At 46.3% G+C, this 25,445-nt stretch overlaps 1 protein-coding gene across 1 annotated transcript in view; it reads right to left on the bottom strand.

Moving 5' to 3' along the window:
* Positions 1–23,875, bottom strand: part of LOC107121456 (sn1-specific diacylglycerol lipase alpha) — a gene marked incomplete at its 3' end in the record, with an annotated part of 68,497 nt that extends 44,622 nt beyond the window's left edge. Inside the window, exons 1-2 of the mRNA XM_015424365.1 lie at positions 23,745–23,875; positions 19,698–19,909 (exon numbers count right to left, since the gene is read on the bottom strand). Of these exons, the coding sequence (XP_015279851.1) occupies positions 19,698–19,909; positions 23,745–23,839 (307 nt within the window). The remainder of the gene's footprint in view (positions 1–19,697; positions 19,910–23,744) is intronic.
* Between the last annotated feature and the right edge of the window lie 1,570 nt (positions 23,876–25,445).

The raw sequence follows: 25,445 nt of genomic DNA, 5'->3' as shown, positions 1-25,445 counted from the left end.
GTGGGTGCTACAAGCATGGACGGCTTCAAAAGGGAATTAGATAAGCATATGGAGCAGAGGTCCATCAGTGGCTATTAGCCACAAGGTATAGCTAGGGGCTCTGGGGCAAGTGATGCTCTGTCTTCTTGGTGCTTGGGGGGGGGGTCAACAGTGGGAGGGCTTCTAATGTCCTGGCCCCACTGCTGGACCTCCTGATGGCACTGGTATTTCTGGCCACTGTGTGACACAGAGTGTTGGACTGGATGGGCCTTTGGCCTGATCCAACATTGGCGTCTCTTATGTTCTTATGTTATGTACCTATCCAGTCTTTCTCTGTGGCATCCCAACTGCTTTGAATACTGATTAATCTTGCCAAATACTGAGAAGAGAAATTAAGCTCCAAAAGCTAGTCTAGCAAATCTGAAATAGATTTCTCCTTTTCCCGTTTCTATTTAATTCTGAATGAGGCTCATGGTGTGGCTTAATTTCTCAAAGGCTAGATGGCAGGACCTGCCCCCAAAGCAGAACACTATGCAATTAAAAGACAACACTGTAATGTATCTGCAAAATAACAACCCTTTTGTATATCTAATTCATGAGACATAATTAAGTAGAATACTGCTTTGCCCAGATCTCACATGAAATGGTATTAATTTTAATCGCCAAACGTTAAAAAACAAAAGTTGACATAAATTACATACAATAACATTTCAGAGACTGAAGGTGATATTGTACAGCTATCAAGATATAGACTTATGTATGTTCATTTATTTTAATCACTTCATAGTTGTAAGTCAACCCATTTCTTTCCCACAATACTTCATGCAAACAAGTCAAAACTAGCTCCCAGAAATGTGACCAGAACGACCATTGGACACTTCTCCTCTGAGGACAGGAGGACATCTGCATGGGTTATTCCCACCATGCCAATAGGGAGGCAGGAAGTAGATTTTTTCCCTTCCTTTTGGCGCCTTTGGGACATCCCATCTCCAGTTCTGGGACTCCGAAAAGCAGTTGTGCAGCCTGAAAAAACTAACCTTGCCCTATAGACAAAACATAACTGTGAATAGTGAATTCAACAAACGTTCACTCTATCTATTAACAGAGATAGCTGATGAAAAAACGTAGGAAAGAGGTTCTCAGCACAAGATATGAAATTGAACAAGAACAGTCAGAAAAACAGGTGGAAGAAAGATGACAGTGGGAGGGCCCAGATGTCCTCCTGTCCTCAGAGGAGAAGGACCACTCACGGTAAGTGTCCAATGGTCGTTCTCCCTCTGAGGCGGAGGACATCTGCATGGGACCTCACCGAGCAGTGTCCCCTATCCGGGCGGGTTGTCATCTTCTTCCAAGGAGACTGCGTGCTGTAGAACTCTTCTCCTGAAAGCTGCTTCTGCAGATGCCATGGAATGGATCTTGTAGTGTCTTGTGAAGGTGGAGATTGACGACCATGTTGCGGCTTTGCAGACTTCCTACACAGAAGCTCTGTTAATCAGGGCTGCATTAGTCGCTGCACTCCTCAGAGAATGTGCCGTTATGCCAGGTGGTGGGACTTGACCAACCGCTTTATAAGCCTCCACGATACAAGATTTTAGTATCACGCTGAGGGATGATTTTGATAACTTTTCTCCCTTATGAGGTGGGGAGATGCCAACGAACAAGAAGTCAGACTTCCTCCAAGGCTCCGTCCTTGCTATGTAAATCTCCAAGGCCCTTTTGACGTCTAGTGTGTGCCAAAGACGTTCTTTTAGGTGTTTAGGTTGCGGACAGAAGGTCGGTAGGCATATCTCTTGCGAACGATGAAATCTGGAATCTACCTTGGGCCAGAAAGTAGGATCCGTCAGGAGCACCACCTTGTCCTTGTGGAACGTGCAGCAGGAGGATTTCACCGATAAGGCGTTCAGCTCGGAAACCCTTCTCGCCGAAGTGATCGCGACGAGAAAAAGAGTCTTCATTCGTAGCCACTTCGGCCCGACACCTCTGAGGGGTTCAAACGGCGGTTTCATTAGGGCATCTAAAACCACGTTTAGTCTCCACTTGGAAAACGATGTGTTTGAGGTGGAGACTTGGCCGTTGCTCCTTGCAAGAATAGTTGAATGTGCGGGTGTTTAGATATTCTCACCCCCTCTAATGTAGGAATCACCGTGGTGATTGCTGCTATTTGTCTACGTAAAGTGGAAGCTCGTAGACCTGTGTCTAGCCCGTCCTGTAGAAAGGCCAGTAGAGATGGTACCGAAGGTGAGAGCGGATTGACCTTCTTGCGCCTACTCCAACGCACGAACGCCTTCCAAGTGGTATTGTAAATCCGTGTCGTGGATTTGCGCCTGGATGCCATGATAGTATCTATGACCGGCTTGGAGAAACCTAGGTCTAACAATCTTTTCTGCTCAATCTCCACACGGTCAAGGACAGCCAACCTGGGTCCGGGTGCCATACTGGGCCCTGGGATATCATCTCTGGAAATACTGGTAAGGTCAGGGGAGGTAGAATAGACATCTTTTGGATTGTAGAGAACCATGGACGTCTCACCCACCGTGGAGCCACCAAAATGACCTCCGCCCTGAGTTCTCTGATTCTGCGCAGAGTCCTGGGAATCAGTATGAATGGCAGAAACGCGTAGAGTAGACCTGTGGGCCATGTTGTCGTGAGCGCGTCCGTTGCTTCCGCGGTCTGATGGAAGTACCTGGAGTAGTATCTCGGTAGTTTGTGGTTGGTTGGTGCTGCAAACAGATCCAATATCGGACATCCGAAATGTTCCACTATCGTGGAGAAGAGATCCGGGTGGAGAGCCCACTCTCCCTCTTGTATCGTCTGTCTGCTGAGCCAGTTGGCCTGCACATTTTCGATTCTCCTGATGTGTTCTGCTCTCAGGGACGTGATGTTTCTCTCTGCCCAGATTAGAATTTTCATGGCTTCTTTGTGTAATCTAATACATATTCTTTTTGTTTCAGTAGCTGCACATCCAGAGACCGAAGTCCCAACAAGACGAACTTGCTCGAGATTTTAGCTGTTCGTTTCGACCAAAGTCTTTGTCACATCTCCTATTAAAGATATAAAGTACAAATAACTAAGGGAAAACACCTCTAGAGTAACAGTAACACCCTTTCCCAATAAAAAATTATTTACATACAGTTTGTAGTCATTCTTTCTGTTCACAAAGTCAATTCTACAATACAAAATGTTACAAATTCTGTGATTACAAAAATACACAATTTCTCATATTACATTATTTCTCATAATACAAAATTCATTTGGCTTCTTACCACAAGTGGCTGAACACAGCTCCCAACTGATATTAGAATTTTCTGATAACAAATCTTAGTCATATACACACAACTGGCTGTTTAAATAAGATCCAACATCACATGATATCTCCTTCAAGGGAACCTCCCTGTTTGTTGAGGTGAGCTTTCGCCGCTATATTGTTGTCAGCAAGCTGCCATGGACTTCTGTGTGACCCTGTGAACTCCAGCTGGGGTTCCCTTTCCCTCCCCCCTCCTGCTGCCAGGCTTCGGCTCCTATATCCCTGTTGCTTCGACTGGGCTCGTTAGGTGCATTCCTTTTCATGTCAGCTCGGTCTGCTTTGTAACTAGATAACGCCAAGGTCGGGGCTGGAGGTTTGACGGAGTGTGGAATTGCTTTAATTAGTAGGCATGAGAACTGTTGTATGTTTATGTTATGGACCGTTTCGTTCCCAGGGAGGTCTGGCGGCAAAGAACCAGGTTTTCCCGCACGCGGGAAGTCGCCCCATTGGGTCTGGTCATTTTTGAGTTTGTTTATTATATTGCACCCTAGTAGTAAGTTTCATTCTTAACAATCCTGTTGTTCCTGATTCACCATCGCTTTTCAATAAATGCTTCTTTGCTAAACCAAACGTGGATTTATTCGAAAGACTGGGGTCTGGACAATTGTCTGTTCTCACCAGCACATGCTGCCCTTGCAGTCTCGGGGAGAAATGAAGCAGGGCAAGATAAATTGCTCGTATCTCCAACAAGTTGATTGGTAGTAAGGTCTCTGCTGATGACCACACGCCCTGAACTGGAACACCCTCCAGCGTTGCTCCCCATCCCGTGAGGCTGGCATCGGAGAATATTTCCAGGAATTTACTTATGTAGTATGTCTTCCCGGTTGTCAGGTTGTTGAAGTCTGCCCACCAGCATAGGCTTTCTTTGACTCTGAAAGGAACCTGTAGATTGAGCACCTTCTTTTGGATAATGCTCAGCTGATGTGGTCGTAAAAACATTTACAAGGGTCTGGTGTGCATTCGACCCCATTGTATCATATCTGTGCTGGCAATCATAAGTCCCAATGAGCTGGCCAGTTCCATCAGAGTTGATGATCTGCTGTTTGAACACACGTGTAGCGATGGTTTTGATCTTTTGTGCCTTGGCAGCTGGCAAGAATACGGCCGAGCGTCTGGTGTCGATCAGCGCCCCTAAGTGTTCCACCCATTGAGTTGGTCATAGACAGCTTTTCTCCAGATTTATCAGGAAGCCGTGGTTGCGTAGACACTGGATTGTCCTTTCCGTGTTGGAAACCGACTCTTGATGCGAAGACGCTCGAACCAACAAGTCGTCGAGGTACGGATGCACGTGAATGCCGAAATTTCTGAGGTGACTTACTGGGTTGATGATCAGCTTGGTGAACAGTCGAGGCGCTGTCGAAAGTCCAAATGGAAGCGCTTGGTATTGGTAGTGTTGTCCATAGATGTAAAAACGAAGGTACCTCTTGTGTGCGGGGTGTATTGGCACATGTAGGTACGCCTCCGTCAGATCTATGGAGGTAAGGAACTTGTTGGGCGCCAAGGAGTCCGTGATTGACTTCAGAGTTTCCATCCGGAATCTGCGAAGATGAATGAATTTGTTTAAAAATGTTAAGTCCAGGATGGCCCTCCAATCCCCGTTCTTTTTGGGGACCATAAATAGAATGGAGTAGATCCCTCGACCCTTTTCATCTGGAGGGACTGGTTCTATGGCCCTGATCTTGATCAGGTGTTGTAGAGCCTTGTTGACAATGGTCTTTTTGATTGTCGACTTGCTCACTGGTGATTGTAGGAAACATTCTGGGGGTTGTTGTAAGAATTCTATAGTGTAACCTTGGGACACAACTTCTACAGCCCAGGCGTCCGCCTGTGCCTCTGACCAACCGTTCGTGAAATGTAGAAGGCGTGCCCCCACCGGCAAATCGGAATAGTCAATTTTGTTTTGATTTAGAGTCCTTCGCCCCTCTGTCGCTTCTACTGAAGTGTGATCTCTGAAAGCGTGAGTTGAAGGAGCCCCGTCTGTTGGTCTGTTTAGAGGACTCCCACGTGGTTTTCTTGTTATCGTGACGAATCCGTGTCAGGGTATGTTGAGAACGAAAGGACTGAGGGTTGCGTCTGTCAGCGGCTCTCAGAGAACGTGGCATAGCCTTTTTCTTGTCCCTAGTTTTGACGAGGATGTTGTCAAGCGCCTCGCCGAACAACCAATCACCCTGAAAAGGATAAGCAGTTACGATAGATTTTGAAAGAGCATCCGCTTGCCAAGCCCGAAGCCAGAGCATTCTTCTGGCGACGGCGGTGGAGGCCAGCCCCCTTGACGCAAACGAAATAATGTCCAAAGTTGCGTCGGCTGTGAAAGAATCTGATTTTAGCGTGCGTGAAATGCCCTCCAGTACTGCTCGATTGTTCTCAGGTACTAGCTGAAGTAGTTTCCTCAACCATACAATGGAAGCTCTTGCGGCGATGGATGCCGTGGATGCTGCCCGTACCATCATGGCGATGGATTCGTGGATCTTCCGCAGGGTAGCTTCCAACTTCTTGTCTGTAGCTTCTCGGATGTTGCCCAAGCCATCTTCCGAGACCAGACCCGTAGTCTGAAGCGCCGCCACAGGAGCGTCCACTGGAGAGACCTGCAAGAGCTCATCAGCATAGTTAGGCATGGCATAGAGCTTTTTTGTAAATGATGGAAATTTCTTGTCCCAACCCAAGCGCAGTTGACGCTCAAAATACTTGGGAAAGGGGAACACCTTTTCCACACATTCTTCCAGTGGGAAAAATTCTTTATTGCCACCGGATTTAGATTTAATTTTTGCTTTGGTTGCCTTCTGGTACTCAGAAGCAGGCACGTCATGTAACTCAAGGGCCTTTACCGCCTTGGACAGTAGATACTGATAATCCTCAGATTTAAAAAATCTACAGGCCTGTTCTGGTAATTTTAGCTCTTCGGATTCATCATCCGATAGAAACTCACCTTCCTCTCTCTCCTCAGTGGAGGATGCAGTGGACTCTAGATCCTCCCTCCATAGTTCGTCTGAGAGTCTCCTCGAGTTGGAAGAATGGGGGGGAGGTGGGGGAGGAGCCTTTTTTGATTCCTTGGTTGGCCATATCGGGGGGTGAGAGGCCTGGGAGCCCAGGGAGTGAGGCTGCTGTCGTTCTGAGGACTCAGCCTTATTGGCCTTAGAAACCTCCACTTGAACGGAGTGTCTGATGAACGCCATTAATTCAGCAGGGTCAACCATTACCGCGTTACTCGGGGGCTTACCGCATTGCAGATTCGGATTCCCCGGTGGCGGGCTCCCCGCGGCCCCCTGGTATGCTCTGGAGGAGGATCCAAGGCTGAAAGCCGGGTCCTCAAGATGGCCGCCACCCGTCCGAGGACGTGACGAAAAAATGGCGGGCTCATCTATATCAGGCTGCAAGCGGTGCTTCTTGGCGCTGTGCGCCGCCGCTGAAGCGTCTGCAGCCTCCGATGGGGACGCGCGATCAAGCCGCGAAGGCTGATCGGTCCCGGTGCTCTCCCGCGACACCGCCAATGCGGCTGTCGCGTCTCCCTCGTCGCCCGAGGAAAACGTCTCGGGAATCTCTTTGCCGGCCATTGTGGCTTGCGAGGCCTCTTCGGTTCGGCCGATCTCTGTCAATTTCACTCAGACTCAGGAGCGAAAGGAAGTAAGTCAGAGGGAGCAAAGTGGAGAGAAAAGAGAAAAAGTTAGAACAAGTAAGAACGGCAAGTCAGGCTAGGAGGGAAGAAAAAGTATTTAGAAGTTTTAAATTTAACTAAGGCTAGCTAAGTTGTGCTGCTTCTCCCTAGTGAGGCAGGAACAGAACTGGAGATGGGATGTCCCAAAGGCGCCAACAGGAAGGAAAAAAATCTCCTTCCTGCCTCCCTATTGGCACGGTGGGAATAATCCATGCAGATGTCCTCCGCCTCAGAGGGAGAACTGCTGTAATATGTGCGCATGCGCGCACGTGTGTTAAGTGTCATCAAGTTGCTTCCAACTTCTGATGATAATATTGTTAACAACCTTCCTCAGGTCTTGCAAAACTAGGGCTGTGACCTTCCATTACTGAATCAATCCATCTCATGTTGGGTCTTCTTTTTTTCCTGCTACCTTCAACTTTTCCTAGCATCATTATCTTCTTGAGTGACTCCGTCTTCTCATAATGTAACCAAAGTATTATTGCCTCAGTTTAGTGATTTTAGCTTCTAGGGCGAGTTCAGGCTTGATTTGATCTAGAACCCTCTTATTCATCTTTTTTGTGGTCCATGGTATCTGTAAAATTCTCCTCCAACACCACATTTCAAAGGAATCAACTTCCTGTCTTCTTTCTTTATTGTCCAACTTTCACAACTACACATAGTAATGGGGAATACTATGGTATGAATTATCTTGGTCTTGGTCTAGGGCTGCCAAGTCCCCCTAGGGGGTGGAGATTCCCCCACTCTAAGGGCCTCCAATCCGCCGGTCCAGATACGGCCGGCGGGGGAACCCCACCCCCGAAGTGGGCAGATCGGGCCGACGTGCCCAGCGTAATGACATCGCCCGGAAGTGACGTCAGCACGCTGGGCATGTCGCTGGGCGACGCTCTGGCAATCAGCTGGTAAGCACTTGGCAACCCTATCTTGGTCACCAGCAGCACGTTACACTTAAGAACCTTTTCTAGCTCCTTTATGGCTGCCCTTTCCAGTCCCAGTCTCCTTCTGATTTCTTGGTTGCAGCCTCCCTTTTGGTTGAAGATGGAGCCCAGGAATAAAAACCTTGAACAATTTCAATTTCTTCATCATCAAACTTATTGTGTAACTAGAAATAATGCCCGTTGCGGAAATAAATACAACAGGATCTAGAAAGAGGCTCTGGGAGAGTGCTCTGGCTTTGGGCAAACAGTGTCAGTTTCCTGTGGCGACCTCAGCAGGGTTTAATGACAAAGTCCACTGTTTTCTCCAGAGGGACTGATCTCTGCTACCTGAAGAGCATTTGTATGTTTGAGTTATCTGTAGCCCTCACCTGGAGAGTGGTAACCATTGTTACCCATTCTCCTCTCCCCTATGAGGTATGTTATGCAACTGAAAATTCCAACTGCCTTGCGGGGGGGGGGTTTGAGGTGTGGTATGGACTGAAGTCCAATCAGCTTCCATATGCAAAAGACCAGGTTGTCGCAGCAGTTGTGGTGTGGGCGGGACCCGGGCTTTGCCTTCTGATTGGTGGCGATATATGCTGAGGAGCAGTGCCATCAGCCATACACTAAGGGAGCGCATTTTAGAATTAGAACTTTGGCACCCACTATTCAATTATATATAAGGAGAGATTCCCCAATAGTCATGATTTTTGTCTTCTTTAAGTTCAGCTGTAATCCTGCTTTGGCACTTTCTGCTTTAACCTTCATCAGGAGTCATTTCAAGTCTTCAATGTTTTCTGCCAGTAATGTGATACCATCTACATATCTTGAACTGTTAATGTTCCTTCCACCAATTTTCACTCCACCATCTAAATTTAATCCATTTTGACTAGATATGTTCTGCACATAGACTGATGAGACAGGAAGCATGTGCTTAGGGATTAACTATCGCAAGTACCTACTGGATACTACTCAAGATGAGTAATACACTTCATTTCTCCCCAACCAAATGCCTGAAGCAGTGTGAGAAATGTTCTTCAGAAGTTTGTTTTAATTAATTTATTTTGAGTACTCCTTTAAAAGAAGAAACTGTGCATGGTTCACTTTAGAAACACACTGGAATTCAATTACATTTTCTGTGTTTTTCTCCCCCCCCCCCCGCTTATTTTGGTTTCCCCTAGGAGTGAAATTGCCCACTATTCCCCAAAGTTCCCCCCCCCCCATGTCCGCAATTTACATCTGTATAGTTCTGAAACAACGAGTGCTGGATCAGAGCAACTGACTCAACAGTGGTGAATCCGTCCTGATGCTCCTAGCAAATCACTGTCCACATGCAGCCAAAATTCAGCCATAGCCATTTTCTTGCAATAAATGTATGACCGTCACTCAAGAGCTTTACAAAGAAGATCTGTATGTTTTCCTTAGAGCTAATACTCCTTTTGTGAGGATAATATCAGTAATCAATCTTCAATATTTTATTACTGCAGAAAAGCAATTCTACCCTCCTATCCCATCCCATTGCTGCGGGGAATGTGACTGTACATGTTCCATGGACATTTATGGGACAGTATATTATCAGTGATAAGGGAACCTGATAGTTGAGGAATAACATACATGCATTTTAATCAATTAAGTAAATAATAAGATACAAGATTCCTTTCCCAGAAAAAAAACATTTTACAAATGTTAAAGCGATTATCCTTTTTTTACTTATTTAGAACACAGGAACGTTTATCTAGCCTGCTGGCAACAAAAAAAGCAGGTTGCTTACCAGTAACTGGTGACCTTCGAGTGGTCATCTATGCATTCACACCCATGGGATTCAGTGCGCACACGCTGGATCGATTGGTGCTGTAGCAAGCCCTTTTAACGGATTTTCGCGCCCAGTCCCTCGGGCATGCGCAGGAACCCCACCGCGCATGCCCAGAGGGGTGGGCGCAGACATCCCGCCAGTTCCTACAAACGGCCACAAATCAACCCCTATTAAAAATGTAGAAGCTGACAGCAGTGGGGAAGGAGGGCGGGTGGTGTGAATGTACAGATGACCACTCGAAGATCACCAGTTACTGGTAGGCAACCTGCTTATCTTCGACATGGTCTCTGTGCTTCACACCCATGGGAGATTAGCGAGCAGTAGCCTACCTGTAGGTGGGTACTGGCAGGTCTTTTACTGCATAGCCGAAGACAGAATGTGACATCCCATGTTGGTACTGGTGTTGGTACGGACGTCTAGGGCGTAGTGCCTGATGAAGGTGTTAGGCGTGGCCCAGGTAGTGGCTTTGCAAATGTCTGGCAGTGGTACTCCCTGGAGGAAGGCAGTGGAAGTCGCGACAGCCCTGGTAGAGTGAGCCCTGATATGGCCAGGCAATGGCTGTTTGGCGAGTAGGTAACATAGATGGATTAGACCTACAATCCACTTTGACAGGTGCTGGGCCATGATTTGCGTACCCAGCCGTGCCGGAGCGTACGAGACAAATAGTTGTGAGTCTCGTCTAGTCGGGTGTGTTCTACTGATTAGAACAGAAGAGCCCGCTTCACATCCAAGGTGTGTAATAATCTGTCCTCCGCTGATGTTGGATTTGGAAAAAAGTCAGGGAGGAAGACCTCTGCCTGTAGGTGGAACTCTGACACCACCTTCGGGAGGAAAGAGATGTCCGGAACGAGGTGGACTCTGTCTGGGAGAAAGGATAGGAAAGGTGTATCGTGCCAGAAAGCCAATATTTCTCCCACTCGCCTAGCCGAGGGAATGGCAATTAAAAAGGCAGTTTTCCATGCAAGGAGTTTGAGGTTGCATGTTGCAAGCAGCTCGAAGGGCTTCCTCGTGAGCTGCCGTAGAACTACAGGAAGGTCCCAGGGAGCGACTGGATTTTTCCTGGAGGGTAGAGGTGTAACAAACCTTTTAAAAACCATTTGGAAATCGGATGAGAAAACAAAGTGCATCTGTCAACTGGAACATGGTAGGCCGAGAGAGCGGCCAAATAAACTCTTAATGACGAATGGGAAAGTCCCGAGTCAGCTAAGGAAAGGAGGAATCGGAAAACTCTTTCGAGACCCACTGAGGGAAGAACAGAATCTTCTCCATTTATAATCATAGGACTTGTGCATAGTAGGCTTCCTGGAATTCAAAAGGACATTCACTACATGGGAGGAGAAGCCGGTGATGTTATCTGCCATGCCGTCAGTTTCAACTGTGGTATGTCATGATGTAGGACGGGGGAGTCTGAGAGAAGGAGGAGGTCCTGAGACAGAGGGAACTGATGGTATATCCCCCGTGATAATTCGAGGATCGTTGAAAACCAAGGTTGTCTCGGCCACCATGGTGTTATTAAGATACAGTCTGCGTTGTCTTTGAGAATTTTGCAGACCACTCTCAGAAGCAGAAGGGGGGGCACAGGTGGAGAAGTCCCGATGACCAAGGGTAAAGGAGACCGTCTCCCAGAGATTTTGGGTCCTTGCCTCCTCGACTGCAGGACACTTTTTGTGGTTTCTGCTTGCAAAGACATCGACTTGGGGAGCTTCCCACTTGTGGAAGAGTGGGAGGAGGTAGGTTGGGTTCATTTCCCACTCGTGAAGGCTGAGTCCTGCTCGACTTAGATGGTCTGCCTGCACGTTCATACGTCCTGGAATGTGAGTGGCCACGAGGAATATGTTGTTGGCGATGCAAAGCTCCCACAACTGGATTGCAAGGTTGCATAGGCGTAGGGAAACAGTGCCTCCTTGTCTGTTGACGTAGGATAGCGCTGTGGTGTTGTCCGTGAGGACCGTGACACATTTTCCTTTGATTAAAAGGAGAAAACTGGTGACAGCGTGTTGTATAGCCATCAGTTCTGCAAAGAAAATATGGGCCAACGCTGTTCTTAGGGGTACTAGTTAATATTGATCTTAGTGGGTATGCTGTGATTTAATTAACTGTTCATAACTTTGGTTTTATGGTTTTATAATATTTTAGACTGTACTCTATTTTATACAATTATCTATAGCCAGCAGTTCTAGGAAGTTTATGTGTCGCTTCCTCATCTGCGTGTTCCACTTGTCCCCAAGAGAGAGGCCCATGGAGTGTGCACCCCATCCCGTCAGGGAAGCATCCGTTGTAATGGTGATTTCGGGTGCCGGAGGGTGGAATGGCGCTCCCTGAAGGATATTTGAAGGGACAGTCCACCAAAGTAAAGAGTCCTGTATGCTGGGAAGAGGGGATAGGATGACAGTGTGTGCGTTTTTCGACTGGTCGTAGTTGTGGATGAACCAGAGTTGTAACGGACGCATTTTGAGCCTGGCGAAGACGAGAACTGACGTAGTTGCAGCCATCAGGCCTAATAGCCTCTGGATTTGGAAGGCAGTGACGGAGGGTTGGATACGGATGTCTGTGGCTAGGGAAATGATATCTGCTGCCCTGTCTTGGGGCAGGTAAGCCATGCATGTCTGTGAATCCAGTATCAACTGTCTTTGATCCCACAACATTGGTGTGTGTGGGGGGTAGGAAGACTCTGGGGGAGCGACTTCTGGACCGTGGACATCTGGGAGACAAAGCGTTAGCTTGTCTGTGGCCATTGTCCCTGTAACATCGGTCGTCGATATCGACAGATTGAGTGTGCAGACGAGGAGGCTTATGCTGCGTGTCACATGAGGTATATCGGTGTCGACGTGGATCGATGTCAGGAGCTTCCGATACCATCGATGTCGATGACGGAGAAGGAGAATGCTCTGCATCCATCTGATGACTTAGGAGCTCTACCGTTTCGATGTCGGAGTAAGGAGGCTCCATTTGGTGGACAGGGGAGTCCAATACATGGATGGTCGGTATCGGTGGAGGGACTTGGGCCTCTGATATCGATACTGCCGATGGAGCGGGAGGCACTATAGGGGCATCACCCAGTGCAGGCACTGCTTCCTTCCCCTTCTTTGCTGCCTTAAGGGACTTGGAGGTGCCCTTCTTTGCGGACTTAAGCTCTGTACTTGCCTTAGCCTTCTTTTTGACTGGCGTTGAGGCGGACGATCTTGGCTTCGATGTCGGGAGCTTCGGTGTTGGGCGGTCGACATCGGAGGCAGGTCTCGATGCTGGAGCTGTCGATGTAGACGGTCTCTCCTCCATAGCTGAGGCAGGAGCAAGGGCCGATTCAAGCAGCGCCACTTTAAGGCACGCAGCGTGGTTCTTTCTCATTTGGTTAGAGAAGCGAGCGCAGTGACGACAGGACTCTGGCTTGTGAGACTCTCCAAGGCAAAAAATGTAGAGGGTATGATGGTCGGGAGGAGCAAGTTTGCTACCACAACGCTTGCAACTATTGAAAAATCCCCACTTCTTCTCCATAAAGGAGTGAAGTGGAGGGAACAGTTGAGGGGGGGTGTGGTAGCCCGAAGGCCTGAGGTAAATTCCCCTCAGAAGAAAATAAAGGTTTTTAAAAAAAGTTTTTGAAGAACAAAATACTAAAAGAAAAGAAAAATAAAGTATGGAAATACTTCTTAAGAGCTGTGAGGCAAAAGCGAACAGCGAACCAATCAGACCGACAAAGAAAGAGGTCTTTCCAACGCAGTGGTAAGAAAGGAACTGGCGGGATGTCCGCGCCCACCCCTCTGGGCATGCGTGGTGGGGTTCCTGCGCATGCCTGAGGGACTGGACGCGAAAATCCATTAAAAGAGCTTGCTACAGAACCGATCGATCTAGCGCGTGCGCACTGAATCCCATGGGTGTGAAGCACAGAGACCAAGTCGAAGATAGTAGGGTTGCCACACAGACCCTGGTTTGGCAAGGGTTCCCCGCTTTTTGGGGGGTTCTACCAGCCACCGGCTAGCTGGCCAACGGGGGAATCCCCGCCCCCAAGCCCCAACACCCGCAGCCACCCTTCTCCCTGCACTTAAAGGGGCTCCCTTTAAGTGCAGGGAGCTGGCGTTTCCCCATGTGCCCATTGGGCGGGGGTGGGGGCAGACGTCCCCAATGTGACGTCATCACACCGAGGATGCCCCGCCACCTCCGGGAATGCCCCTAAAGTCCCCCGCTGGGGGCTAAAATAGAGTTGGCAACCCTACAAAGAAGTGACAAAAACCTGCAAGGCTATCTATATATCTATTTCCCAAATGTGGGCCCATTTGTGGATACCTACCTTAACCAAAAGAGATATTTCTGCAAACTTGAGTCACCCCCCCCAAAGTTTGCAGAAAAAAATACATGGGGAGGGGAGGGAGAGAGGTAATTTCCAAAAAAATAAAACAGTGTTCTCTGCACTTATCTCCAGCAGTCAGCAGTCATTGGAAGAGCCCAGGATTTACATTCAGTCCCGTAGTAGCGCCTGGGAGCCACGCTAGGGTTGCCAGCCCCCAGGTGGGAGTGGATGGATAGATGTAGATTTTATTGTATTAACCATAGGTCTTAACAGTATAACAGTATTAAAACAAATTAACAGAATTCACAGTATTACAAGGATGCTACCGATCAGAACCCGTATAAAATCAATAGCAAGTTAGAACATAGCCAACAGTTTATAACTAACATTCCATACCATTTTATCTAATCCTCCTTGCAGCTCGTGCAAACAGAGCAACAGATCCCCCAATTTTGCGGGCTCCTACCTGCCACCAGCCCGCTGGCCGGTAGTGAAAGCCCCATCCCCAAGAGACACCACCCGGCACAATGTCTTCAACATGACGATGTCACATGGAAGTGACGTCATCATGCCGGGGATGTTGCGCGGGGATGCTCTGGTATTTTGGGGGAAATTCTATAGTAACCACAGAGTTTTGCCCAAAATACCAGAGCGTCACCACGCGCCATCCCTGGTGTGATGTTTTTACGTTATATCATCATGCAACGTCGCCATGCAACAGATCTTTCTACAAACCTGGAAAGGGCTCTAGGTTTGCAGAAAAATGTGAAATCTTAAAGAAAACATTGGGGAGTTTAAAAAACCAAAAAATGATAAAAGGAATACATATAGCTTTAAGCAATGGATTCAAGACCTGAGTGCCGCATGACGGAGTGAACTCCCATCTCTGGTTCCAGCTCCTGCCAACCTAGCCGTTCGAAAGCAAGAAATTGCAAGTAGGTAAATAGGTACTGCTTTGGTGGGAAGGTAACAGTGTTCCGTGCACCTCGGCGTTTAGTCATGCCGGCCACATTTATATTTATTTATTATTTTAATTTATAGCCCGCCCTCCCTGCAAGCAGGCTCAGGGCGGCTCACAAATAGGGCACATGCCAATACATAAAACAGGTCAAAAGCAACATAAAAACAGTCATTTACAATCTTTCAAAGTGCTCTAGATGTTTCAATCAGTCTTGAATAAAAAGATGGCATCATAAAGATGGAACTCCCAGTTCAGTGGTATCAGCTCCACGCATCATTGTTGTTCACTCCTCCCAGGGCCGGTTGACAATGATGGTAAAGATGGTGGTAGTGGCGGCTCCTACTCAAAAGCCTGGAGGAAGAGCTCCATCTTGCAGGCCCTGCGGAACTGCGCAAGGTCTCCGACCGTAGTGCCCTTGGGGGAACATATGGGAAAAGGCGGTCCCTTAGGTATGTCGGACCCTGACTGTATAGGGCTTTAAAGGTAAGAACCAGCACTTTGATGCGAATCCGGTACGCTATTGGGAGCCAGTGCAGTGCTTTCAGCACAGGCTGGATGTGCTCCCGCCACATGACCACGGAGAAGTCTTCGGACAGCGCTGGCTCTTCGGCTTGGAAACGGAGATGAGCACCGCAACCCTAGAGTCGGATGCAAGAGCAGACTAGCTTCTGAGCAAGGGAAACATTTACCTTTTACCTCCCTCAGTGGCTGTTTCTTGGCAACCACAGCACTCCAAGCTTGGTTCTGTCAGTAAAAGGAAGGGTGAGAGGGAGGGCACTTTTCAGGCCTATTTTGACCTTTAAGGGAGGACTCCTTGGAGGCAGGACTGATTAGGGTTGCCAGTTCCAGGTTGGGAAATTCCTTGAGTTTTTGTAGTAGAGTCTGAGGAGGGCAAGGTTTGGAGAGGGGAGAGGACCCAGCTGGATATAATGCTAAAGAGTCCACCCTCCAAAGTTGCCATTTTCACCAAGGGGACACATCTGTGTCATCTGGAGTTCAGTTGTAATTCTAGGATATCTCCGGATCCCATCTGGAGGCTGGCAACCCTAGGCCTGGCAGCAACCTCTGGGTGACTTCATGCAACCCAGCTTGCATGACTCAACTAGGCCTGGCTGCTTGCTACTGTGTTCAACAGCTGTCACCCTATGAAAGCCAGTGTGGTACAGAAGTTAGAGCTACAGAGTAGGGTCTGGGACACCCAGGTGAGCTGCGGAAGCTCACTAGGTGATTTTGGACCAGTCACATTTTCAGCCTAATCTAACTCACAGGGTTGTTGTGCGGATAAAAATGAGGAGAGGAGAATAACGTCAGCTGTTTTGGTCCCCACTGTGGAGAAAGGTGGGGTATAAATGAACTAAATAACTAGTAAATATAGCTGAAGATGTGATGCAAATAAAAGGTAGGTTGGTGAATGCCTGAGAAGGAGAGAATGGGGCAAGTAAAAAGGAGAGGATATGGGGGTTACCAGGAGGAGGGAAAGAGGAAAAAGTGTGCAGGGGGGGGGGATACAGGGGAAAGTGAGGCACCCCCCCCCCACAAGTCCTTGAGGGTTCCCTACCATGCAAGTGGGCCTGGCCCAGTGGGCAGCACCACATAACTGGGCCATGGTTTTTTTAGGCAGAAGCTGCTGGGGTGGAAAGCTTAAGACAGAGGGGAAGAGAAAGGTAGGATGGCTGTTGAGTGGGAAGGAGATAGGGTTACCAACTTCAAGTTAGGAAATATCTTGGGATTTGGGGGGTGAAGTTTGGGGAGGGTGGGGTTTGAGGAGTGGAGGGACATCAGAGGGTTTTAATGCCATAAACTGCACCCGCTAAAACAGCCATTTTCTCCATGGGAACTAGGATTGCCAACCTCCAGGTGGGGGCTGGAGATCACGCAAAGTTACAACTGCTTTCCAGATGACAAAAATCTGTTCCCCTGAAGAAAATGGCTGCTTTGGAGGGTGGACTCTATGGCATTATACCCTGCTGAGGTTGCTTCCCTCCCCAGATCTCTCCCTCCCAAGGCTCCACCCCCCCAAATCTCCAGGAATATCCCACCACAGAGCTAGCAACGCTAAGGGAAACTGATCTCTGTAGCCAGGAGATGCATTGTGATTTCTCACTGGCAACCCTAGAAGGAGAGAAGGAAGCAGGAAAAGTGGAGAGGCTGTGGGGCTTTCCGAAAAGGGAAAGTTGGGAAAGAGGAAATAGTGCAGGAGGGGGAAGAGAGATGCCTCCCACTAGTCCTTGAGGGTTCCTGCTTGTTCTCTCTAATGTTCATAGAAGTGATGTCGTAAAGGAATGGAAAGGGAAAAGTTATAAGCCCTGATGCAGTGAACCCCTTTACACGCACAGCTGTGTATACACAGTTTTCTTTCTGAACAGTATTAGTACACAACATGTATAGAAAGGTTCTTTAGAAAAGGGGGAATTTCAAACCTGAAACCCTATTCCTAGACTACTGTTCCAACTATATAGACTTACATCACTCCAAACCAACCACTTATACCTCTTTGCAGCAAAAACTGCTATTGCATCTTGTTGGCGTGAAGATAATCCTCCAAATTTGAAATTATGGTTTAGAAAGCTTTGGGATCAATACCTCATGGACAACATTACTAATAAATTGAATCTGCCTCAACTAAAACCTATTAAATCTAACTTTAACAGCAAGTGGTCCCTGATACTTGATTGCTTATCACAAAATGAATTCATATCCCCTGAATGGTCATGATTGCAGCAGTGGTTATGAAATCCGAACCCTATGACCCTGCACTGATCTCTTTCGCTTGATCTTCTTGGACGATCTAATGGTCACCAGTTATAAAGTACGCATTTTTAAGCACCAGAATCCAAACGTATATAAATGTTTTTATTCATATTGAATTAGAAGTTTCTATGAATTTCTGATAGTACTTGTCACTCTTGCCTTCTGTACTATAATAACTATTGAAAGGTATTACTGTGCATTACTGTACAATTGAGTGTTTTATCATTACCTGGATTACATTGTTGTTATATCTTATATATTTTGTATATTCAAACTCTCTTGTTTACATGTATATGCAACTTACAGTTATGTAACTTTACGTTTCAAACCTGATAAATAAAAATTACAAATAAAAAAAGAAAAGAAAAGGGGGAATAGCAAAAGCCATGGGAAGGAGGCACTCATTAGGAAAAACACCTCATTACACACAGACAGCTTCATGTGAAGGTTTTAGAGTGGGACATGAATGCTGTATGCTTTCCTCCCCCTTCAACTCCACTTAGTCTGGATTCTCAAGCTTCTTCAGGGAGGCTAAAGTATATGTAAGAAATCAAAAGAGTAACGTTTACTTCCTTCCTTAAGCATGGACGGCTTCAAAAGGGAATTAGATAAGCATATGGAGCAGAGGTCCATCAGTGGCTATTAGCCACAAGGTATAGATAGGGACTCTGGGGCAAGTGATGCTCTGTCATCTTGGTGCTTGGGGGGGTCAACAGTGGGATGGCTTCTAATGTCCTGGCCCCACTGGTGGACCTCCTGATGGCACTGGTATTTCTGGCCACTGTGTGATACAGAGTGTTGGACTGGATGGGCCTTTGGCCTGATCCAACATTGGCATCTCTTATGTTCTTATGTTCTTATCTTGAACTTCGGAATCAGTACAGCAATAACGACTTCCATTATAAAGAATGTTTCCAAGAAATAAGACATAAAATAAGTAGACACTAGTTACTTTGTCATAATATTTGAAATTGATTCAACATCCTTTCTGGGACAATATTTTTTAACAAATTCTGATAAAAACTGTGTCCCAGATCAAGGTAACCAAAACGTTTGTGAGGGATGAGACCTATTTTTAAGTATAATACAGTATGTATAAAAGCCTAGTTATGGGAGGCCAGTTGCAGGAGAGCAATGCCCATTTCATTGTCCTGGTAACATCTCTTTGCAGATAAAGATGTATTGAAGAGGACTGCATGAAGAAACAATACATCCTTCCAAGGATAAAGCTGATCTATTTGCATATCACAGATAAGAGAGAGAGGCCTTTGGATAGTCAGTGTGCACATGGGGAGCAAGAAGAGAAACACTGTTCAGTTTCTAGGCAGCTGGGTATATGTACACTAAAGCATGCAATTCTCTTTCAATAATTTTTATGAATGAAGTTTCAGGCCAGAGAGAGGAGGGTAGCCATGAGTTGCATACCATGTTTGTACTTTTCATGCAGAAGGGCGAGGTAAATGTAGTTATTACTAAAAATAATAAATGTACATCTCTGTCTTAGTAATGAAGAAGACTGCAAGAGTTGCTGGGAAGACAACAAATGCAGTAATTTGTAAACTATTTAACTCAACAGGGGAGGTAGAAGATAGCAAGGATCCAAAAAATGAAGATGATCAAAAGTTCAGCAACACAAGACAGCTCTTTACAGAGGTAAACTGATGCAGACCTCATAGAGGCATCTGGTAAACATAAACCACATTCACAAGGGAACCTTAAGTAGACCACAGCATTTCCCACATCTGTAAAACAAATGAAATTAAAAGGATGAGTAGAATGGCTCTCTTAAAAAACAGCTCTCTTCAGCCTGTCTATTAACACCATGCACAGGGGATCCATCCATAACAATGTCCTTGGATAAGAAGTCATTTAAGTTAACAAGGGCTGAGTATTCTTATTTTACAGGAGTCGTTAAAGGAATGAATGTTAGGATCAGTGTCCATTTACCAGTGTGCAGAAGGGAGAATCCTTTGAGAGTGCGACAGATGGCTGCATTAAGGTCAAATATTTATAAAGTCCCCTGGCCACTGTCTCTTACCCAGTCTGACATACAGCACATACTGCATCGAATCCCGAGGTTCTGTGTACAGGATGCTGCCACGCATGCTGAGCCAGATGATTGCGACTTCTGCTATCATGCAGCTGAGCAAAATACCCAGATAGCCTCTGCCATGGTCCACCAAATTAAGAGAGCAGGTCTCATTGGGATTGTATGCCAGTCCAAAGAGCACCACGGAAAGAATTATGAACCTGCCATACACAAGCAACATACAGTTACCAAAAACAAAGTAGTTCTTTGCTAGATAGCATTCTTTTTCCTTGATATGCCTTAATTTACCACATACATGACTAAATAACATTGGAAGTAAGGAGACGGCAGTCTTTGTCAATATTTAGATTGTAAGCCTTTAGGGAGGGAAGTGCTGCTTCTTTAATTTCTTTTAGGTGCTCTGTTTATGTTAAGCACTATACAAACAAGGAATTACTCTGTACACTTTTCCAACTTTAGCTGCTGTAGATATGGCCGTGGTCTTGGCATTGTAGGACCTTGTAGGTCCTACAATGCCAAGACCATGGCCATACCACCTGGAAAATCTACAGCAGCTAATGAACTCCGGCTGTGAAAGCCCTCGACAACATATTTTTCCAACTTTATATATCTAAATGAAACAAAGTGTTGCCTATGAAAGCCTATACAAGAGAAACCAGCTAATCTCTAAGCGATCACAGCATTTTCAATATTTTATTTACAATGTAACTATTTTGCTGACCCTTGTCAAATAAATATGATGGTGTTTCCGGACATAACCATCAACAGAATATCACCCATGTTAATATATGCAGCTTGTGGGTCTCTGAGAACAGAGGAAAATATCACATTTACCAGACAGCAAAGCTACGTTCCATTAATGTCATCCATTTATTTGTGGTATGCATTTAAGTACTGCTCTGATAGTACAATGGTGATGGTTTACTAATGAGGATTTTTCCACCCACACACAGATATCTGGATGACATCCCAGAACACACACCGTGTTCCTTTGCATCCACAGAGGCTGCAATATCTTTTAACAGATCTATCCAGTTTTCCATCACAGAAACGGGAAGCATAGTGAAAGTGAACATATTTCTCTACATGCTTTCAGTACTCATGCAAGAGCAGAAGAAAATGTAGCAAACTCATTCTATTGTAATCTTATATTACAATTGCCAGCATAATGATACACACATTATCCGAGAGCATGCCTATTCCCACAAAGGAAACACAATCAAACTATTATGAGTTCCACAGTTTTCACAAATTCATTTGCCAGAGCCAAGTACCCTTGATCCTGTGAGGAGATGACCACAGACATGCACATCCCTCCCACAGAGTTCTCCATTAATTGCTTATTAATTAAAGCAGTTATACCCTGCCTTTCCTTTGTGGCTCATGGCAGATTACAATTTCAAAAATTAAAAATGTGCAAAATATAATAAAACCCCACCTGTCACCCCTGCCCCCCAAAACGCCTGCAGCTTAAATCCCATTAAAAGTCTTCACAAATAAAACAGCCTTACAATGCCTCCTAAAAACTCCTTGGGGAGCCTATTCCACAAGATGAGAGCCAATATAGAAAAGGAATGGGCTCTAGTCGATGCCAAGCAGGTCACAGCAAGAAGACCATAGCTATTGCACACTCTCATATCACACAGAATTTAGGAGCAGGCAGAAACAGTACAACAAAAGTGTGCTGTTCCTGCCTGCACCAAAGCCCAGTATAATATGAACACTCCTCTTTCTCCTGCTCAAGATCTCTGGCACTCACAGAAGACTGGAGGGAAGGTGCTGATAGAGCTTTGTGGTTTCCCTGCATGGAACACAGGGAATCCTGAAGGTTAGGAGACTGCTCAGAATGCTAAAATAATCAGAGTTCCTCAAATTGGCTTAAAACTAGTTCATAGGTAAATAAAGCAAGCTTAACAAACTGAAGCATAATCCAGACAAGACAGATACACTGATGGTAGGCAGTCCAATCAATACAGGAGTTGAAAGCTCCCTTAGTCTAGGTGTGAGCCACACAGTCTAGGGGTGTTACCAGACCAGGTTCTGCTTGTGTACTCCCAGGTTGCATTCATGTCTAAGAGTACCTCTTATCAGCACAGTTTGCTGTGTCAACTGCAGCCACTCATGGAGAAGGACAACTTGGCCACTGTCACACATGATAACCTCCAGGCTGAATATCTGTAATGCACTTTACATGTTGGTCTGAAGCAACAGAATAAACTTTGGGTCCAGTGGCACCTTTAAGACCAACAAAATTTAATTCTGGGTAGAAGCTTTCATGTGCAGGCACACATCTTCAGATATATTAAAGGTGCCACTGGACTCAAACTTTGCTCTAGCACTTTCCATGGGTGTATTTTTAAAGCGAATTCAGAAACTTCAATTGGTCCAAATAATCAGTAGGATCATACTATATCCATGATGAAAAAACTGCCGTAGCTCTCAATTTGTTTTTCGAAAGTGCAATTCAAAGTGCTGATTTTGACCTCTAAAACACACAGAAGTCTGGGTGAAGGATAATTTTGAGGCCACTTTCTCTCATGAGTCTGTTTATGCATGAAGATCAGCAGAACAGGCGTTGGGTGTTGGATGCTACATTTGGATGGATGGAAGTGCCCCCTTGGTAGTCACCCTGATGTTAATTGTTCTCCCATCCTAATGAAGTCTGTCAGGCCAATTCCATCTTGTTAAAAAGAATGTTTTAAAAAAGCTTCTTTCTCAATGTCTTTGAACAGGTGACAGAATGGTTTTAGCTTTAAATGATTTGTTAACTTCTGAGGACTTATGAGTATGCTTATGGGTGCATTTTATTGTTATTTCTTGTTGTTTTATTTACTGTAGTTAGTTAGTTATTTACAGTCCATGACCAGAAAACAAGTAAAACACTTGAAATGCTGCAACCATGACACTGACAACTACTTACTATAATTATCACAGTGTTATGGTTGCAACATTTCAAGTGTTTTAGGTGATTTAGGGGTGATTTAATGGTTTCATTGTTTCTGAAAGCCATCCGGAGGGCTATACAAAACTACTTGGTGAAATGCAAACAAACAAACAAATTAATAAATCAGCATAAGGCATGGGCGTGTCTTGAAGACAGCTCCTTCTTCCACACTGGAGGCATACAGCTGCATGCTAACATACATATTCAAAGGCAGAGGTGTTCTCCCACTCACCACACTATATCCATAGCAATCGTTAGAAATGGTATATACCTGAAGGTAAGAGTTTTGATCGTTCGGGACAGAAGTTTTACCTGCTACCAATGTATACAAGAACAGTTGGGGTATTACTAATATTCTGCCAATTATTCCACACCTGATTTATATTAATTTGGAAAGGGGCCATGGCTCAGTGCCAAAACATGTGCTTTGCATGCAGAAGGACCCAGGTTCAGTTCCTGCCATCTTCAGCAAAAAGTACTGGGAAGGAGATGATGTGAATGGCCACTATGTGAGACCCTGGAGACCTGCAGCCATTCACAGTAAACAATACTGATGGACCAGTGGTCTGATTCGGTATAAGGCAACTTCGTGTTTTCATGTATTTGCTACCCTATAGAAACTGTGGGTAGTGGCGCATGCAGCAGTCCACCCCTGGAAAGTGTCAACATGTCAGACCAATGCTTTAGTATTTGCACCAAGTCTCTCTTTGTTGCCCAGACACGTTAGAAGAGCTTAATCTCTGCACACCTAAATAATCCTTATCTTATGTTGCGGCAATCTCTAAGAACTAAAAAATGCATCAAGCTCAGCATATTCTCTGTGCCCCATGGTGGAGTTTGTGGAAAAAGACATTTTAATAATGACTGTCCAATTGTACCATTTCTTCTTCCTGGAGACTCATGCATCCACTCCCCACATACACATATGAGGCTTTAGCAGAGGGAGGTATAAAAACACAATGCTTTGAATTGCACCTTCTATGTGGTGAGGAACACTAGAGAGTGACCAGAAATGAAAGTTATCAGAACAAAACCCAACTTCATCAGCATATTCATTACAGCTTTCTTCTCAGGTATATGTTTTTACTTACCAAGTGGTATGAAGGAGGAAGAGGAAGATGGCTGGCAGAACAAGGTCATCACTGCCTACAGACCAGCGGCGACGGAACACCACAATCCCTGGCATGGCTAGTGGGTCTGCAGAGGATCACTGGGCACAATACTCACCTTCTGTAACAGAAGTACAAATACCAATTAAACCAGCTGTTTCCAGTCATCACAGTAAGAGAGGCAGGCCCCACAGCTTCCTCATTTGCTCTTCATTGAGAACAGAACTCCTAATTACATTTTGTCCAGTTTTATCACTTTAAAAAAATCCTGTCCTTCCTTCATGGAAACAATCCAATTTCCCCCTTCCAGTCTTCTGGTAGAATCATCTGCAAGTAAGGGACTGGCCCAAAGTCATCCAGGGAGAGTTATAGCTAAACAGGAATTTCAGCTGAAGGCTCCATGTGTCAGCTAGGCTTCTGGCTATTCTAGCTGCCATGGGTGTGAGGGGGGACTCTGGAATTTTAACTTTCGTTTCTGCTGTGTTTCCAGCTATGTCTTGAAAAGGTGGTCCTATTTTCCTACATGTACGGAAGAGAGCTGGGCGATTACTCCCAACCCCAGAATGGTTTCCTATGGACAGCGCTATGGCAGTACCTGTCACGAGGATTATGGGAGGGAGTAGAGAAGACCCTCATCTGGAATGGGTGCGACGCGAACTACAAGGACAGACTGAGGAGCTACACCGTGAGATGCAATAAATGTGGCTGGACTTAACCTGTCTCATAGCCATAGCTGTGTAGCATGAGATGCGCGGCCACCTCCCAGACGATGGAGGCGCCCGAGGGGGCGACCAGCAACAGGTGCAGGTGAGGATCAGGTAGGGGTAGTCCCCACGGGACAGCCTGCACTACTGGGGGGGGGCAGGCTCCAGCTGTGCAGCTGGGTCCCCCAGCACCGGCTGCACCTGTGCCTGGCCCCAACAGGTACAGGGAGATGCTGGATGCTACCTTTGATGGGAACCCGGACAAGCTGGCCTTTTTCCTGCTGCAAGTCCACAAGTTCCTGCGAAATTGGGGCCCCACGTTCGCAACTGACAAACATAAAATGGACTACATCGACTTGCGGCTGAGGGACCGGGCAGCTGATTGGTATGTGGGGCTCCACAACATTAGAGGGTCTGAACATGACAGCCTTCATGTGGGTGCTGCATCGGCAGTATGAAGACCCATTAGAGATGGAGAAGGCACGGTTACGCTTGCGGGCTTTGAAGCAAGGCAACCGGTTGGTTTGTGTGTTCTCAGACAAGACCAAGATGTATGCAGCCAAGATCCAGGGATGGCCTGAAGAGGTGCTAATCGAACAGTATCGGACTGGTTTGAACCACACGATCCTGGAGAAGGTCCTCACCACCGGAAACCCATTAATCCTAGTGGGCTGGATCCGCGAGGCCAGTGACGCAGAGAACCGGCTCAACATGGTGGGTCCCTTTAAGGTTTTGCGCAAAATCACTGGTGTGACTATTGAACTTGAATTGCCTGAGACTCTTAAAGATGTGCAGCCTGTTTTCCATTTCAGCCTCCTGAAGCGAGACCCAGGACCGAACAAGTGGAGACCTTGACCCCCATCCCCTCCTCCTCTGATGAGGGGTGGTGAGCCACATCATGAGGTGGCACAAATATTGGTCTCTAAGCTTAAGTGTGGCCATCTTGAATCAGGTGGAAAGACTTTGACCCCTCACATAA

This window comes from Gekko japonicus, unplaced genomic scaffold (genome assembly GCF_001447785.1).
Source record: "Gekko japonicus isolate JY-2015 unplaced genomic scaffold, Gekko_japonicus_V1.1 scaffold4794, whole genome shotgun sequence".
Taxonomy (NCBI): domain Eukaryota; kingdom Metazoa; phylum Chordata; class Lepidosauria; order Squamata; family Gekkonidae; genus Gekko; species Gekko japonicus.
The sequence above is the reverse complement of the archived record's forward strand: the minus strand, read 5'-3'. Positions and strand labels throughout refer to the sequence as shown.